General features: G+C 39.7%; 1 protein-coding gene across 2 annotated transcripts in view; it reads left to right on the plus strand.

Moving 5' to 3' along the window:
- Sec24a (SEC24 homolog A, COPII coat complex component) overlaps nucleotides 1–18,082 on the plus strand; it is a 59,313-nt gene that overhangs the window by 18,107 nt on the left and 23,124 nt on the right. The window contains exons 3-11 of one of the 2 annotated variants that reach the window (XM_060363744.1): nucleotides 952–1,155; nucleotides 5,123–5,200; nucleotides 5,672–5,832; nucleotides 6,031–6,203; nucleotides 7,796–7,898; nucleotides 9,493–9,619; nucleotides 12,140–12,249; nucleotides 14,644–14,756; nucleotides 16,552–16,670. In XM_060363744.1, coding sequence (XP_060219727.1) covers nucleotides 952–1,155; nucleotides 5,123–5,200; nucleotides 5,672–5,832; nucleotides 6,031–6,203; nucleotides 7,796–7,898; nucleotides 9,493–9,619; nucleotides 12,140–12,249; nucleotides 14,644–14,756; nucleotides 16,552–16,670 — 1,188 coding nt within the window. The remainder of the gene's footprint in view (nucleotides 1–951; nucleotides 1,156–5,122; nucleotides 5,201–5,671; nucleotides 5,833–6,030; nucleotides 6,204–7,795; nucleotides 7,899–9,492; nucleotides 9,620–12,139; nucleotides 12,250–14,643; nucleotides 14,757–16,551; nucleotides 16,671–18,082) is intronic. The other variant, XM_060363745.1, reaches the window with a different exon arrangement.

Genomic DNA, 18,082 nt, shown 5'->3' on the forward strand with positions numbered 1-18,082 from the left:
CTGGCTGTCCTGGAACTCACTCTGAGACCAGGCTGGCCTTGGACTCAGAAATCCCTCGTCTCTGCCTCCTGAGTGCTGGTAAAGACATTTGTCTACACTGTCCGGCGTCATCTCGTTTTTAAGCAGTGAATGTGGATTTATTAGGGAAAAGTGAGAAAGAACTCCCCTTAATGATAGTACAGAGCCACCAAGACAGGAATGCCCTGTAATCTCATTTTAACGGGTTATACCATAATAAAACCTAACAAAATGAAATAAAAAATTGGAAAATTAGTATAATACTCAAAAGAAATAAATAATTAACAAAATAAACAATTAACAAAATGTGCCAGACATGGTCTCATGCACACGAGCAAACTGAGTAAACATGGTCTCATGCACATGAGTAAACTGCAGACTGAGGCGAGAGGATCACATCACGTTTGGTGCCACCCGGTACTATCTAGTGAGAACTTGTATTTTTTAAATGCAAATTTGATATGATAAAATTGGCAAAATTTATTCGTTTTCATTTATTTTTGGGATATTTCACATGGCCTCTTAAAGTTTTTATGATCAGTTAGTGAAAAAGATAATCGGAATATTCTGTTCACCCTAGAAGTGATTTGGTGCTAATATGTGTATGTCGCTCTGTGGTGAGGAGTTCTGACTATGGAGCCCAGGCTGGCTTCTAGCTTACTGATCCTCTTCTCAGCAACCTGAGTGCTGAGGTTATGGGTTGCTGGTCTATTTATATTGCACTAAGAACTGGCAGATAAGAAGCCTAGGAAGAAAGAGTTAGAAAACTCTGCACGTAGAGTTACAAATTTAGGAAGTTCATTGTCTCTGTTAACATATTGGTGGATATTTTTATTAAAATGTCAATTTAGAAGTCTACTTGGTTTTAGCAAAAATTGTTTGGGACCTTTGTCTTAAGTTCTTACGTGACATGAAAAACCCATGTTTCCATAGGTTCTGCACTTCCCTTACAGAATCCTCCTCTGCCTACCACTTTTCAGCCAGGAGCTCCTCCCGGGCCCCCTCCAGCTGCAGGCCTGCCTCCCAACCGGCCCCCTCCAGCTGCAGGCCCACCTCCCAACCGCGGCCTCACATCCCAGAAAACACCTCCTAGGGCTGCACTCCCACCATCGTTTAACTCAGCTGTCAGCCATGATGGTAAGCGAATCAAAGGCAAAGCCACTGCTTATGTCTCAGCTGGACAGAAAGAAGAATGTGGTATCTGTTCTGTACTCTAGATTCTTCTTCCTAGAATACATTAGTATTAGAATATTTTAGAATCCTTCTTCGGTCTCTAGGGAACAACAAAAAAGATTCCTTCCAGGATTCATGTTTCTTTTCCATAAAGCTGCATCTAAGTTATTTGAAACATTAATGCTTTTGGTGGCATACACCTACCTGTAATCCCAACGCTTAGGAGTCTAACTTAGAGGCTAGTCTGTACTGCATTATGATGTCCCATATCAAAAAGCAAATTTTTAAAAACTTGCATTTTACTTTTTATCTGTGTTATTTGTTTTTGTTTGTTGTTATTTTGCAGCGCTGAGCATAAAACTAGGATCTTGTGTGTGTGCTAGGTCAACACCCTACTATTGTGCTGTAGCAAACAATTCCCTTTAAGCGCACACCCTTTGTCTCTGTGTTTGGGTGTGCCTGCATGTATGTCTGCACCATATGCATGGTACCTTGGTAAGCCAGAAACCCATCAGGTTCTTTACAACTGAGTTGTAGAACAGATGTGAGCTGCCATATGGGTGCTGGGGATTGAACTGGGTCCTCTGGAAGAGTATTTAGTGCTCTTTTTTTTTTTAATACTAAGTAAATAGTACTTTATTAATAATATTAACTTATCAGAACCAAAAAATAAAAGAACGTCATAGCAATAGAATTTTGCTACACAAAAATGTAAAGATATTATCTCAACCCATGAAAGATGCATTTTAAACAAATATTTATAAATAAAATACAATAAAAAGTACCAGAAAACTTCATAAACTTTGGCATACAGTATATGTTAAAATTAGGAAGAATTATTTTAAAATAATTTATTTAATTCTACGTGCATTAGTGTGAATGTGTCAGATCCCTTGGAATTGGTGTTATAGACAGTTGTGAGCTGCCATGTGGATGCTGGGAATTAAACCTGGGTCCTTTGGAAGAGCAGACAGTGCTCTTAACCACTGAGCCATCGCTCCAGCCTAGGAAGAATTTTTAAAAGTAAAAAAAAAAAGCTTCATATAATACTGTTCTAACTTAGCACATCATAAATCTCTATAACCCCCCACTCAGGTCAGACTGTGCTACAGAGTTAACCCTTTGAAAATGAAAGTCAGTTGAAAATTCTTTATAAATTTACAGTGATAACTTCAAAGAAGTTTCAAAAGTATCATGAAATATGCTTCATACTTTCACTGAGATGAAGCCAAAGTCAGTTCTATCATACAGTTTTTATCCATGCAGCAGTGTCTCCAGTTCTTGAGTTAGTCCAACAGTAACGATCACAAAGTCTTTATGAATATAGAATAATTGTCTTCAAAGATACCTTTCAGTCTCTATCCAGCTGGTGGCGGTGGCGCACGCCGTTAATCCCAGCACTTGGGAGGCAGAGGCAGGCAATCTCTGAGTTTGAGGCCAGCCTTGTCTATAGAGGGAGTTCCAGGACAGCCAGGATTACACAAAGAAACCCTGTCTTGACATTTTCCAAAAGACAAAATGAAACCTCTATCCAATTAGCTGGGTTCACTTTTAATGATTGGCAAGACTATTCGTACAACACCTGAGACCTGGTAGAGCAATAAAAAGGTGGTAGAGACTACTACTATCCAATTTCACCTAGTGCCCCTAACCACTGAGCTGTCTCTCCAGGTCAGCAACTTTCTTTTTATTTGCTGAGCTCAGAATTGAACCCCAGGGCTTGTGTGTGCTAAGCAATCATTCAACCAGTAAGATATTCCTGGTCCTTCTCCTGCCAGCTTCATTTATTTTTATATTTGAGCTTTTTAAAAATTACTCCTTAAGGGGTTGGAGAGATGGCTCAAGGGTTAAGAGCACTGGCTGCTCTTCCAGAGGACCCAGGTTCAATTCCCAGCAAACATACAAGCAGGCAAAATCCCCAATGAACATAAAATTAAAATAAAATTTTAAAATACTACTTCAGACACCTGTTTATAGGGTGGAATGTGATGGTTTGACAGATGTATAAGTGTGATGATCCATCTAGTCAGAATAATTAGGATTCCCGCTGTCTCAAGGATTTGTCATTCCCTTCCTTGGTGAACATTTATAATCGTGTCTTCTAAACCAGACATGCTGGTACATGCCTGTCAGCACTTTGTAGCTGAGGCAGGGGGATCTTGAATTTGAAGCCAGCTTGGACTGTTCAGTGAGACTTGTGTCAGAACAAACAAAAGCCCTCTAGATATTTTTGAAACATAGTAAATTGTTTTTAACTTAGTCACCCTTGTGTTGTGTAGTACTCCAGAAATTGTCCTAACACTAATTTTGTAACTGATAACCAACTTCTCTTTTACCTCCTTTCTCATCACCTGGTTACAATTCTCCTCTTTAATTCTTTGAGATCAACTCTTTTAGTCTCTATGTGCATGAGAATGTGTAATAGTTGTCTTTCTGTGCCTAGTTTATTTCATGTAATACAGTATTTGTCCTTCCTTTTTATGACTAATATTTCATTGTGTAGATACACTTCAGTTTCTTTATCCATTTATTCAATGCTGGACACTTAAGCACATTCCATATCTTGGCTGATGTGTAGAGCATTCAGTGAGGGGGAATCTCTTGGTATACTAATTTCAGCATTCCTAATTTTAAGTTTTTGAGGCACTTGGATGCTTTTCTGTAATGCTATTCTGTTTTACATTCCCAATAGCAGTGTGGAAGAGTTCTGCTTTCTCACGCCCTTGTCAGCATTTCCTTGCTTGGAGGTTTTGTTGTTTGCTCGTGTCTGTCTGTTTCTTTTGAGATGAGTTCTTTTGTTGCTGTTTGTTTGTTTGTTTGTTTGTTGTTTTTCCAGACAGGGTTTCTCTGTGTAGCCTCAGCTCTTCTGGACTCATTTTGTAGACCTGGTCTTGAACTCAAAAAGATCTACCTGCCTCTGCCTCCCAGAGTGCTGGGATTAAAGACATGTGCCACTGTGCCTGACTGAGATGGGCTCCCTTGTAGCCCTTGCTAGCTTCAATATGTAGCTGAGGAGGACCTTAAACTCTTACTCCTTCTGTCTTCACCTTCCAAGTGTTAGGATTAAAGTTCAACTTTGTTTAATTTATTTTTAATTTTAAAATGCATTTTCATTATGCACGTTTGAGTGTGTGTCTGTGTGTGTGTGAGCGTGAGCACAACTTGTTGGTGTTGGTTTACTACAGCATATGTGTCCTAGTGATCAACTCTTCATCCCTCAGGCTTGAGTTGATCCATCAGACACCTTAAAATATTTATTTTGATTATTTCTCTGTGTGAGGGTATTTACACATGTGTGCACTGCCCTTGGACACAAGAAGAGAGCACCAGGTTCCCCCAGGAGTTGGAGTTACAGACATCTGTGAGCTACCTACTGTTGGTTCTGGGAACCTACCTCTGGTCTACTAGAAGAGCAGAAGTGCTCTTAACCACTGAGCATTCGCTCTAACTGGATTTTTTGTTGTTGTTTGTGGTGGGTTTGGGTTTTGTTTGTTTGTTTGTTTGTTTGTTTGTTTTTCAAGACAGGGTTTCTCTATGTAGCCTTGGCTGTCCTGGAGCTTACTCTATAGATCACGCTGGCCTTGAACTTCTGCCTCTGCCTCCTAAGTGCTAGGATTAACTAAAAAGCCACCATTGCCTGGCCAGGTGGTTTTGTTTTTGAGATAGGGTTTTATAATGTACCCTGGGCTATCCTGGAAATCACTATGTAAACCGGGCTGGCCTCAAACTCACAGAGGTCTGCCTGCTTCGACCTTTCCAGTGCTAGATTAAAGGTGTGTTTAAAGGTACATGTAACGTTTGACATTTTTGATAGGTTGTGATTTAAATTAGTCTTTCAAAGGTTATCTAAATTTTTAGATATTAATTTATTTATTGAAGAACCTATGGCAGCCATTCTTATTTAAATCTTGTTGACGAATTTCCCTTTTAGGTATTACAGCAAATGCCAGTAATGGATCTATGGTGACTCATAGTACTTATGATGAAATTGAAGGAGGTGGCTTCTTGGGTGAGATGCTATGAACATTTCTCTTTCTTTCTGATTATAGAAGTAATAAGTGTTCATTGTAGAGAACTGAGAGAAAAGTTTATGTTATGTATATCTACCAACTTGTAGGCATTTAGTTTCTTCTCTTCACCTTTGTAGAATCGGAGCTTTGAGCCGCACTGTAATAAGTTTTATATATTTAAATTCATGTACCTGAAGTTTCTTAAGTGAAAATTTAGTCTAAAAATGAAATGTATTATATAATATGGAAGTAAATTAACTATGCTAAACTTTTTCTGTATGTTTATGGCTATATTAGCTAGATTTTGATCATGCTATTTTTTGTTACTAATGATTTTTTCTCTTTAAATTGATAACTGAAACTATAATTGAGAAGAATTGAAGTTATAATTCTCATAATTTAGTGGATCTTTACAGTGATTTTAAACATCTGGAACATAAACTAGAACTCAAAAGTTGCCTTGTTTCTAGCAGCACCACAGCCTGCTAATCAGAACCCCCAAACAAGCCGCAGTGTGGGGTATGCCTACCCCTCACTGCCACCAGGCTACCAGAACACAGCGCTACCTGGTGCGGCTGGAATGCCACCACCCTCCCTGAATTACCCAAGCGGCCCCCAGGCCTTTACTCAGGTAAACTTTCTTTTTCTTTTCTTTCTTTTTTTTTTTTTTAATTATTTCTTACCTTTTGGCTCAAGATTTTTTTTCTTATTATTCTAAAGCTTTTGTATTTGCATACTTCTCTAGAACCTAAACATGAATTTTAGATGATGCTTTTGTAGCCGAGCCCTACACACTTACCAAGGTTACTCACTTTGAAACTGTCTGCAGACTCCCTTAGGTGCTAATCATTTAACTGCAAGCATGAGTGGATTAAGTCTACATCCAGAGGGTCTAAGAGTTGTCAATCTTCTTCAAGAAAGAAACATGCTTCCCTCAACACCTTTGAAGCCTCCAGTCCCAAATTTGCATGAAGACATCCAGAAACTCAACTGTAACCCAGAGTAAGGCGTGAAATGCCATTTCTTATTAAACATGGCAGTATCTGTTCTTAAGTTGTCTTAAGTTGGTGTGCTTTCCTAGATGTTGTGAATAAGTGGTGTGTACAGGTAGACGGTACAAGATAGACTCTTGTATTGCTTACCTGAGGGTTGCATGTTGTGAATTAAGAAATGAGGTTGGCTGCTTCTTACAGCGTACAGCCATGCTGCTCTTTAAGTCTACCCCTTTTCTGAGTTACCTTCAAAAGTGTGGCTCCTTCTCTTCTCTCACCCCTGTTCTTAGCATCCTTTCCCTGACACTTTGGGCTTCCTTACTGTTTCTCTGACATCTCCTCCTCCACGTGGCTTCTTCTCTTCTCTGTGTCTGACTTCTAAGCTAACAGCATGGCAGCTTGTAAGAATTGCAACTTGCCTGTCCTCGTGTTTTGTTTTGTTTTAAACACTAATAAAACTGTTCTAGAACTTTAAAAAGAAAAAGTAGGAGACTAGAAAATGGGTTTATGTCCATTGAATTAATTGTTGCTCTTATTAGCTTTAATAAATTATATTCATGATCATTAGTGTAGCTATATCTCAAAGAACAGGAATTAGTTTTGTTTGTTTTCAGACAGGGTTTATTTATGTAGCCCTGGCTGTCCTGAAACTGTGTAGACCAGGCTGGTCCCAAATTCACAGAGATCCTCCGGTCTCTGACTCCTAAGTGCTGGGCACCGCCATACCTAGCCTGACCTCAAACTTTATTCACCTTGATTTAGTCTCCCAGCTTTGAAGACACCATACTCAACTCTTTATTCCCTTAATAATTTAAATATATGTAGTAAAGACTCAACAATTGTACAATTTGTTATTTTGAAGTAATATTTTAAAAAGCTTTAGTAAAACTGTTTTTTCAGTGAATTTTGATCAGGTGCAGTGAGTGTGGACCTGTAGTCCTAGCTGTTTGGTAAGAGACATAGGAGGATCACTTGGGTCTAGCAGTTAAAGACCAGTAGCATACCAAACCCATCTAACAAATAATAAATAAATATGTTAAGTAATTAATTAATGAAAGAGTTTTTGTTTGAGGATTTGAGTCATCACCTCCTAATTCCAAGTTATTAGTTATTAGTGCAGATGGTTTTACACAGAAGCCAGGTTAGTAAGTCTTTAACTTAATTGTTTATTTTTAGTTTCTTTTTTTTTCCCCACCCCCAGGAGACAGGGTTTCTTTGTGTAGTCCTGGCTGCCCTAGAAGTAGTTCTGTAGACCAGGCTGGCCCTAACCTCACAGAGATCTGCCTGCCTCTACCCCCAGGTGCTGGGATTAAAGGTGTGCACCACCACCATCCAGCCTGTTTTTAGTTTGAAACACGGTCTCACTGTGGCCAGGCTGGCTTCAAACATGCAGTCCTAGCACCTCAACTGGAGTGCTGGGTGCTGGAGTCAGGGTTATGCATGGTCATACATGCAGTTTAAATATTTTAATAATATAAATTTGAAGAAAGTCTATGATTCATTTCTAATCTGATCTGATATAGGAACCCTTTATCTTTTTTTGTTGTCCTAAAATAATGACTTGTAGCAGCAATTGACTTGTACTTTTTCTCCCCCCAACAGGTTATTTCGATGCACGCTGACCAGCATCCCTCAGACTCAGGCCTTACTGAATAAAGCCAAGCTTCCTTTGGGGCTGCTGCTCCACCCTTTTAAGGACCTAGTGGTATGCTTCTTTAGAGAAAGTAGATGTCTTATGAAAATTATCTAAGTAGTGAAGTATTTTTGCAACAATGTAAGAATGAATATAAAGTTCTGTTGTGTGACAGTTATTTTCTTTTTTATTTTCTAATTCAAGCAACAATTTTATTATGATTTAAGCTCAAGTTAAATGAAGTATTACTGAAAAATCCAAGGAATGATATATAGCTGGGCATAACTAAAAGAAAAAGAATAGATGCAGGCTTGGTGGTATACACTTGGTGGTATAATTCCAGTACTCGGGAGACTAAGACAGGAGCAATTGAAGTTTGAGGCAAAAAACAAAAGACAACTATTCCATTTAACTAAGTGGTAAATTACCATTAAAATAGTTTTCCCACTCTGCTACTCTTGGAGTGAAGTCGATTGTTCTATGAAATTGCTGCCCACACATTTATAATTAACATAAAATCAAAGTTGTTCAAAATGTAAGAAACGAAGATCGTTTTTTTCCTAATTCTCTGGGAGTCCACATGCTCTTGAGAGTCAGTGTGTGGGTGGTAGGATTTTATTGTTTGATTTTGGTGGTTGTGATACAGGGGGTGGGGAATTATAATGATGGCCTCATGCATGCTAGATGAGGGCTGTGCTACCCAACCCCGTTATTGATTTTTGTTTGTTTGAGAATACTACTTTGCTTGTTATGTAGCTCAGACTGGCCTTAAACTGTTAATAATCCTTCTGCCTCAGCCTTTGAAGTGCTACGATTATAGGTATGGGTCACAATGCTTAGCCTCCCTAATTGAAGTCTTTTTATATGAAGACTGAGAAATTTATTTATTTTTTGTTACTATGTTTGCATATGATATAGCTATGTGAGTTGGAAAGTGTGCAGGTGGCACCCCACCGTAGAACTGGTGGAGTTAGAGATGCTTACCACACCATCCAGTTTTTTACTTGGGCTGTGGGCATCAAACTCACAGTGGCAGGTTTATACTGCAAAGTGCTTTTACCCACCCACCTAGCTCCCTGACCCATAACTCTTAATATAGATGATAAATGTTAAATGCTGTTTTAAGTTTGTCGTAGTTCTTTGGAGAATTAAGTAGACTTCTTAATATAAAATAAAAACTCTGTAACAGTTTCATTCTTCATTGTTTTAAAATGTACTTTCTCCTCTATTAGCTGAGACAGAAGGATTCCTTGAGTTCAGGAGTTTGAAACTAACCTGGGCAACATGGTCAGACCTGTCTAATCAAAAGAGAATATTGTTCCTATTTCTTTGCCATCGTCCCTGAAAAAAAATTGTATCGTGTGCTGCCTTGGTTCTGCAGGGTGACTGTCTTTTCTAATGGATGCATTGTATTGTGGAAACCACCCCCATGTGCTGTTCCGAGAGTAACTCTTGCTGTGCAGCCCAGGCTAGCCTCAGACCTGCAGTAGCCCTGTCTCTTCCCCTAGCACTAAGGCCTCTAGTATGAGCCTCTAGGCCCACACTCTTTGCCCTGGGTTTCACTCCAAAGGTAAAATGTCTTACTAGTTACTTGGAAGGGATAGATTAAGTCCACGTGTTCAGCTTAACGATCATGCCTTTAACACCTTACTCTGCTTATTTTCAGCAATTGCCTGTGGTCACCTCTAGTACAATTGTGAGATGCCGTTCATGCAGGACTTACATCAACCCTTTCGTCAACTTTCTTGATCAAAGAAGGTGGAAATGTAACTTATGTTATCGAGTCAATGATGGTATGCTTTTTTTGAAACATTTTCTTAAAAACATTTGTGCCTCCTAGCCCTCAGGAGGCAGAGACAGTTAGATCTCTGAGTTTCAGGACTGTCAGGGCTACACAGAGAAACCCTATCTCAAAAAACCAAGGGGAAAAAAACAAACCATATTTGTTTTAATTATGTGTAGGTATGTGTCCCTGATGAATGCAGGTGCCCTTGGGAGCCAGAGGCATCTATTCTCTCTGCAGCTGGAGTTAGAGGTGGCTGTGAGCTGCCTCATGAGCAGTCTACCTGCTTACAGATGAGCTGTTTCTCCAGCCCTTAAAACATTTTCTACTTTTTATTTGCAATGTAGAGAAACAAGATAATAAAGATATGAAATGACAAAAAAAAAAAAAAAAAAAAAAGAGTAAGGCATGGTTGTTCACCACTCTAATAATCCCTCTATTTGTAAGGTAGAAGCAGGTAGATCCTTGAATGAGAGACCAGCCTGGTCTACGTAGAGAGAGACCCTGTCTTGAGAAACAGACAAAGATAGCTTAGGAATCTGCAGCCACTGGGCAGTATAGTAGTGATGGTGAAAGCCTGTCCCAAAAGAAAAACGACCCTTTTATTTACTTGATATACAGTTAATCAGTTCTTTAGTTCAGATAGCTACTGCTAATATTTTTTATACCTTTATACTTATAAATGTATACTTTGGGGCAGAAATGGAATAATAATCATTTTGAGACCATGTTTTACGTTATTACACTGAGCATATAAATGGAATAGTTCACAGTACAGTTTAATGTTTCTGTTTCGTTTTATCTTGAGCCAGTTTCTCATGTATCCCTGGCTGGTCTCAAATCACTGTGCAGCTAAGGATACCTTACCTTCCTTCTGATCCTTTTTTCTCCGCCTGCTGAGTACCAGCATCACAGCTGCATGCTGCCACACCTGGTGCTGTGGTGCTGAGATCAACTTCTTCAATGTTAGGCAAGCACTCTGTCAGCCAAGCTTTATCTCCAGCCTGAAACACTTTTATTTTGAGATTATTTTGTGTAATTTCCCACCCTAGGGTAAAAGAAAGTAAGGCCACAAAGTAACCACTCCTTATTCACTCCCTGCTTTTCAACAGTAGAGCAGTACTAGGCTGGTTGAACACAGCATGATCAGCAACTGAAGAGGCACACTCCCAGCAATGTCTTTTTTGGAAGAAATTTCATTGAGACTTGAGTCTTAAGACAGGCATATGCCTTTAATCCCAGCACCCAGCAGGTAGAAGCAGGTGGATCTCTGTGAGTTCGAGGCCAGCCTGGTCTATAGAGTGAGTCCAGGACAGCCAGAGCTACACAGAGAAACCTTGTCTCGAAAAACGGAAAACAAACAAAACAAACAAACAAAAAAGCAAAACAAATTGAGACTTAGCTGAGTATGATGTCATACCTGTAATCTGAGCCCTTGAGGAGGCCAAGGCCAGCCTGGGCTACAAAACAAAACCAGGTTATTTTTTTTACGTGATAAAAATTTGGGAAAAGAAATTCAGTGTTAAGTTCACCTTTAAAATCCTAAGTGTGTGTGCTTTAATAGTAAAGGCTGTAGCCTCCTTTATATGCTATTGAGCTACTTAATCAACTAGTTTACCTTGTGAGTACATAAGGATTTTAGGGTGGTGGTGGTGGTGGTGGTATGATTTATTTGCTATTTTTTCATCACATTTTATTTACTTTGTGTGTGTTGCGGGTGAGTGCCCCGTACACATGCCACATGTGCACATGGAGTTAAGAGGACAAGTTGGTGGGAGTCAGGTCTTTCCATCCATCATGTCAAGTTTGGCAGCAGTTGAGATAGGGACTCACACTATACCCCAGGTTTGCTTGCACTTATTACTATGTAGCCTAGGCTGCCATCTAACTTGGTGGTGATCCGTGGCCTCACTCTCTCTCACACGCTGGGATTATAGGCATGCGCCACTTCATCCATAAATAATCCTAAGGATTATTTTTTTCTCTCCCCCAGCCTAAGGATTTTAATCCATAAACAATTAATTACTGGTTAGCTAATTCCTAAAGTATCCTGAGCATAGTGCATTACAAGTAGAGGCAATTGGTATTGTATAAAGGTAATTGGTGACAATGAAACTTGCTGATCCCTCATGGCTTTCACCCTGAAACAGTTGGCACCTTCACTTTCTGGAAGCAGCCAGTCTTTATACCTTCTATGTCAAAGATTAATGTCTTCGTACAACGGGGAGATTTAGGAAAACAACTGGCATCTAATGAGTTTTAATTTTAATCACCTTTTCAAGCTTATTTTGAAATCAGCTGTAAGAATTTAGACAGGACATCAGTTGCTGGGGCAAGTCGCTGTGATTACAGTTGTCAGCAAAGCCTCTGACTGCCATCTATTGGAGGAGTTTAAAAAGAACCCTTTTTAAAAGTCAATCTGTTCTTTTATTTTTAGCTTGGATTAAATTAATTACATCTAAATTAATAAAAATCCAGATGCAGGGTATTGAATTAATCCTCTTATTAATAAATTGTTTATGTTGCACAGTTCCTGAAGAATTCATGTACAACCCTTTAACCAGAGTTTATGGAGAACCTCACAAAAGACCCGAAGTCCAGAATGCTACTATTGAGTTTATGGCTCCTTCAGAATACATGGTAAGCTTTCCTTTTCTTTCTTTCTGGAGCAGGTTATCTTGATTGGGGTGTTTTGTTTTGTTGATGCAGGATCTTACTATGTAGCTGTGGTTGGCTTGGTATTTGCTAGTTAGCTGAGGCTAGCTTCAAAGTTCCTATAATTCTGCTTTAGACTTTCAATTGATTTGATGATGGTTGTGAGCCATAACCCTAGCCATTATATGAATTTTAAGTAAAATAATATATCTTTTAACAAAGTTCTCTTTTTAGCTGAGAAAGTATTTTTTCCACAAGTGGAAGTGCTTGCTCTGCTAGCCTGATGACCTGGTCCTGGGAATTACATTTTGACTTCCATACATGGGACATGATATATATGTACCCGCACATACACACATGTAGTTAGAGTAGGATGTTCAGAAAGTAAAGGTATGTATGAAGCTCCACTTCAGCATCTTGTTTATATCAAACAATTTTGAATATGATATTGGGATCATATTTATATTTCAGCCAAATCAGGCTTCTGTGTTTCACAAATAATTCTGTGTAATCCCAGCACTTAGGAGGTAGAGGCAAGAGGATTAGTTCAGGCCTGAATTAAATGCAAGTTAGGCCAGTGTGGGCTATATAAAATCGTCTCAAACAAAACAGGGGCTGGGGATATGGTTTAGGGGCTAAGCGCTCAGGCTGCTCTTGCAGAGGACCTAAGTTCAGTTCCCAGCGCCCTTACAGCAGCTCACAGCAACTTGTAACTCCGGTTTCAGGGGAAACCCTCTTCAGGCCTCTATGTACACTACATGGAAGCAGCACACATATATACATGCAGGCACTCACCTAGACACATGAAATAAACAAAAAGAACAAAAGCTCAGGACTCTTGATGTATGTATTCTTTCACTGAGCCTTAATTGTATCTGAGAAAGAGGAATATGAAAATGGGGCTAACATAAGAACACCAGTGTGTGTGTGTGTGTGTGTGTGTGTGTGTGTGTGTGTGTGTGTGTGTGTGTGTGTATGTGTGTGTGTGTGTGTGTGTGTGTGTGTGTGCAAGCGAGTAAGCCAGAGATGCCTCAGGTGCTATCCATTTAGCCCTGGCTGTCCTGGCACACTGGGGTCCAGACTGGCCTTAAACTCATAGAGATCCACGCACCTCTGCCTCCTGAGAGAAGCTGGATTTAAGGTGTGCTTCCCTAAGCTGCCCCACCTTGGTTTTTTTGAAACAGGATTTCTCTTGATTAGGCAAGGCTGACAGCTTACAGAGCCCAGGGGTCCTCCTGTCTCTGCCTCCTCAGCACTGCTTACAAACTAATGCCACCACCCTAGACTTTTGACATGGGTTCTGAGAATTAAACTTAGGTCCTCATGCTTCTGTTGTAGGCAAGCACTTCCAGTGAACTGTCTCCTGTTTTGGGGTTTGTATAGTTTTTTTGTTCATTTGTTTGTTTTACTGGTACGTGAGATTGAATCTATTTTATATATAATTTATGAGAAGGTCATTGCTTCTTTTCTTTAATTGAGTCACTGAAGTTATTGGTAACAGTTCTTTGCACTTTCTCTGTCAAATTAAAGAGCCCAAGCACCTACCAGGTGTGGTATTTTACATGACTTTAATCCCAGCATTCAAGAGGCAGGGCTAGATGGATCTCTGAGTTCAAGGCCAGTCTAGTCTACATAGTGAGTTCCAGGACAGCCATGGTTACATAAAAATCCTGTCTTGAAAAACATTTTTAAAAAACGAAGACGATAATGATGATAAAGAAGAAATATGCTCAATAGACAAGTCAATCAAACATAAATGTGTAAATTATGAAATAATTATGGAATAAACTACTTTTGTTAGTACTTTGAATCAAGGGCCTAACATTAGGAGCTGCAGAGCTTGTTCAGGGGTTAAAACTCCGGTAGACTTCCAGAGAACCCAGATTTGATTCTCAACACCCACATGAGAGCTGACAGTCATCTGTAACTCCAGTTCCAGGGATCCAGCATCCCCTTCGGGCTGCCAGGTTGTATGCACATGCAAGCAAAATGCCCTACACATTAGGCGCATTACTAATACTGCCAGAAGCCCTGTGATGGCATGTGCTCTATTCTGTCTAGAGAAGTCTTCTGAGCTGTGCCAGGCACTCTGCTGTTTCCTTAAATTTGAAGCCAGTAGTATTTTCAAAATGAACATTTAGGGGTTTTTTTTGGTTTGTTTTGTTTTGTTTTCAAAGATACGTAATTATGTTCTAAAGGACTGCGTAAGTGGGTTGGCCTAAGTCTGTCTTAGACTCTGGTAAAGGGGAAGTGCATCTGTAATCAGGGAAGTGGCTCGCCTGCTGCCTCCACTTAGGCCTTTAATAGTGTGTATGTTATAGTTTTGCTGTATGTGATCCCAGCATGGAATATATTTAACTGAATTCTTTTTCCCTTTAGTTACGGCCACCACAACCTCCTGTGTACCTCTTTGTGTTTGATGTATCTCACAACGCAATAGAAACTGGATACTTGAATTCAGTTTGCCAGAGTTTGTTAGACAATCTGGATCTGTAAGTGTCTTAATTCAGCTTAATTTGAAACAGATAGTGTCTTCAAAATGAACAATTGGGTTTTTGGGGGTTTGTTTTTTTGTTTTTGTTTTTTGGTAGCCCTGGCTATCCTGAAATTCAATCTGTAGAGCAGGCTGGCCTTGAACTCAAAGATCTGTCTGCCTCTACTTCCCATGTACTGGAATTAAAGGCACACTCCACAACCAATCAGCCACAATTAGTTTCATTTGTTTGTTTGTTTGTTTTTTAAGGTACATAATTATGTTCTAAAGGACCACTTAAATGTGCTAGCTTAGTCTGTTTTAGAACCTGTGGTAAGTGAGAAGAGGAATCTGAGGCGCCCCTGTTACCTGTCACCTTCAACATGCTGTTTTTGCTTCATGTATTCCTCTTTTCACACACCTTTTCCACTTGACCATGTTCAAGCCAATCTCAGCCATCATGTCATGTTACCTTTAACTACCCCAAGGCCTTTTAAGTATAAGAATATTACTCTGTGGTCAAGGTAGGCCTGAGACAGGCTGCCCTTACACTTTCAGCAGCCTTCCTGCCTCAGATTACAGAATGCTGGGATTACAGGTGTGAGCCACTGTGCCTAGAACTCCTGGTTCTTTTTTTTTCTTTAATTCCTACTTGTTTCAACCAATATTGCATTGTAGACTTGCTGGAGTAAGAGTTAAAATAATACGCGGGTGCTGCATTTGGTTGTCATAGTTTGACTCTTTAAAATTGCTATGTTTTAATGTTATATACACAGGAAAGAACTTGTAAATATTAGTGTGACCTTTCAGTATAAGAAATACATAGGCCAGATTTCACCACAAACTGAGTAACTCCTTCACATTGGCCAAAAGGGCATTCTTGCTCTGTCTATATTGGTATCTCCTAGTCTAGCTCTAATGGGGATTGTATATGGCTGAGAGGTCCATTAAGTTCACCAAGCATGGAAAAGGCTGGAAACTAGTTTCTTTTTCACCTTGGAATTTGTTATATATGTCAGGTCCTTTAAAAGGTACTTTTGTTTCTCTTTGTTCTTAAAGGCATTGAATAATATAAAAGATTTATACATTGTTTTAAATAGATGCAGTAGCTAAATTTATATTGTGTTTTAATTTTCTTCATTTGAGATTTGTTTTTTGTTGTTGTTGTTGTTGTTGTTGTTGTTGTTGTTTTATGTATGTATGAGTGTTTGCCTGCATGGATATATGTGCAGCACATGTGGGCCTGGTGCCAGGTCAGAAGAGAACACTCAGTCCTCTGGAGCTGGAGTTACATAGTTGTGAGCTGCACTGTGAGTCCAAGAACAGCCAGTGCTCCTAACCACTGAGACATCTCTGCAGCCTCTATAATGCACTTTGAAATTATGCTATACATAATTTTTGAAGCATTCTTTTTCCTGTGGTATTGGAGAGTGCTCCCAGAGCCCTACACCTGTCTACCAAGCTCTCTACCACTAAGCTGAATCCCCTTAAGCATTCTTTATAAAATAATTTGAATTCGAGCCCAGTTTTGTACAGATTTGCCAAGTTTTTAAAAGGCTTACATATACCAAGAAATTATTTATACCTTTATATAGAAGCAGTTGATTTTAAACTGCCATAGTATTGCTGCTTTTTGTTGATTATTTCATTTCTCACTTGAGTGTGTTTTCACAGTAGGTGAACATTGGCTGGTGTAAATACCTGCCTATTCTGGGCCACTTTGTATACTATTCCATTGGATGCTTACATGACACTTAGCAGAGTGTGCGTGTGTGTGTACATTGATTAAAACTTTCTTGTGAATTTGTTTCTAGGCTTCCTGGGAACACTAGGACAAAAATCGGTTTCATAACATTTGATAGCACTATCCATTTCTACAGTCTCCAGGAAGGTCTCTCCCAGCCTCAGATGCTAATCGTTTCAGACATTGACGGTACGTGTTAAATGCTTAGACGCGCTGAGCTGCCTGGAGAATTTTCCTTTTCAGAAATGTTCCCTGAGTGTTTGACGAATCGGGAAGATATGGCATGACTCTAGTACAGTAAAGGAAAATCTCTGATTTTTAGAGCTCAAACCATATGAATAGCCCAGGCTGGGCTTAAACTTTTGTTCTAGCCAGCCAAGCTGAAGGGCCAAGCTGAAGGGAAGTCTTGAGTAGAAAAAAATCATTAGATTGATAGAATTGCCAGAGTCTTTAAATCCAGTCTCTGATTCTGTCAGAAACCAAAAGGGTTATGAAGGTGAAATGATGTCTGAGCAAGAAAACAAAGACAGGTTGATGTTAGAGCCTGCGGGAGATGTAGCAGTATCTCTCCTTTGCTTACCATGTTTGCATTAGAAAAGTTCCTGAGGGCTGTGGTGTGGCTGTGCAGGAGACTGCCTGTGTCACACAAATGACGAAGGACCTGAGTATTCAATGGGAAGAAAAATAGTCATTGAAGCTCAAAAATACACCCTAGGGAAACAGTTGATTTACTGTGCCAAGGCCATTCAATGAGAGAAAACTGGACACACAAAAGATTGAAGTTGTACTGTTTAAAGAAAATCAAGTAGGGGCTGGAGAGATGGCTCAGAGGCTAACAGCATTGGCTGCTCTTCCAGAGGTCCTGAGTTCAGTTCCCAGCAACCACATGGTGGCTCACAGCCATCTATAATGAGAGCTGGTGCCCTCTTCTGGCATGTAGGTGTACCTGCAGACAGAACATTGTATAAACTAAATAAATCTTAAAAAGAAAACCACACTTAATTTTAAAAAAGAAAAGGAAATAAAATTAAGTAAACCAGATGTGGTGACACATGCTTGTAATCCCAGCACAGAGAGGGAAGAAGCAGGAGACTCACTACACTCTGACTACAGTCTAAGGTCAGTCTCGTCTACACTGTGAGTGCCACGGCAGCCAGGGGCAATAGTGAGGCCTGTCACAAAAACACACACACAAAAAAAGAAAGAAAGAGTAAACTCAAGACTTACAAGTGCCTCCCAGCATTCAGAGGGGCAAAGGCAGGTAGATCTCTTAGTTTTAGGCCAGCCTGGTCTACAAAGTGAGTCCAGGACAGCTAAGGCTACACAGAGAAACCCTGTCTTCAAAAAACAAACAGAAGAAATTAAATTAAAAGTATTAAACATGGGAGAAATCATCACAAGATTGTATTTGACAGTGGCTTCCTACAAGTAACACCCAAAACACAGGCAATTAGAGGAAAAAGCAAAAATGCATAATTGGTTTTCATCAGTATTAAAAGCTTTTACTGGGCTGGCAAGTTGGCGAACTGGGTAAAGATGCTTGTCTTTAGAGAGGTTTGTCACGTAAGCCTCCTGACCTGAGCTTGGTATCTGGAACCATA

This window comes from Meriones unguiculatus, chromosome 11 (assembly GCF_030254825.1).
Source record: "Meriones unguiculatus strain TT.TT164.6M chromosome 11, Bangor_MerUng_6.1, whole genome shotgun sequence".
Taxonomy (NCBI): Eukaryota; Metazoa; Chordata; class Mammalia; order Rodentia; family Muridae; genus Meriones; species Meriones unguiculatus.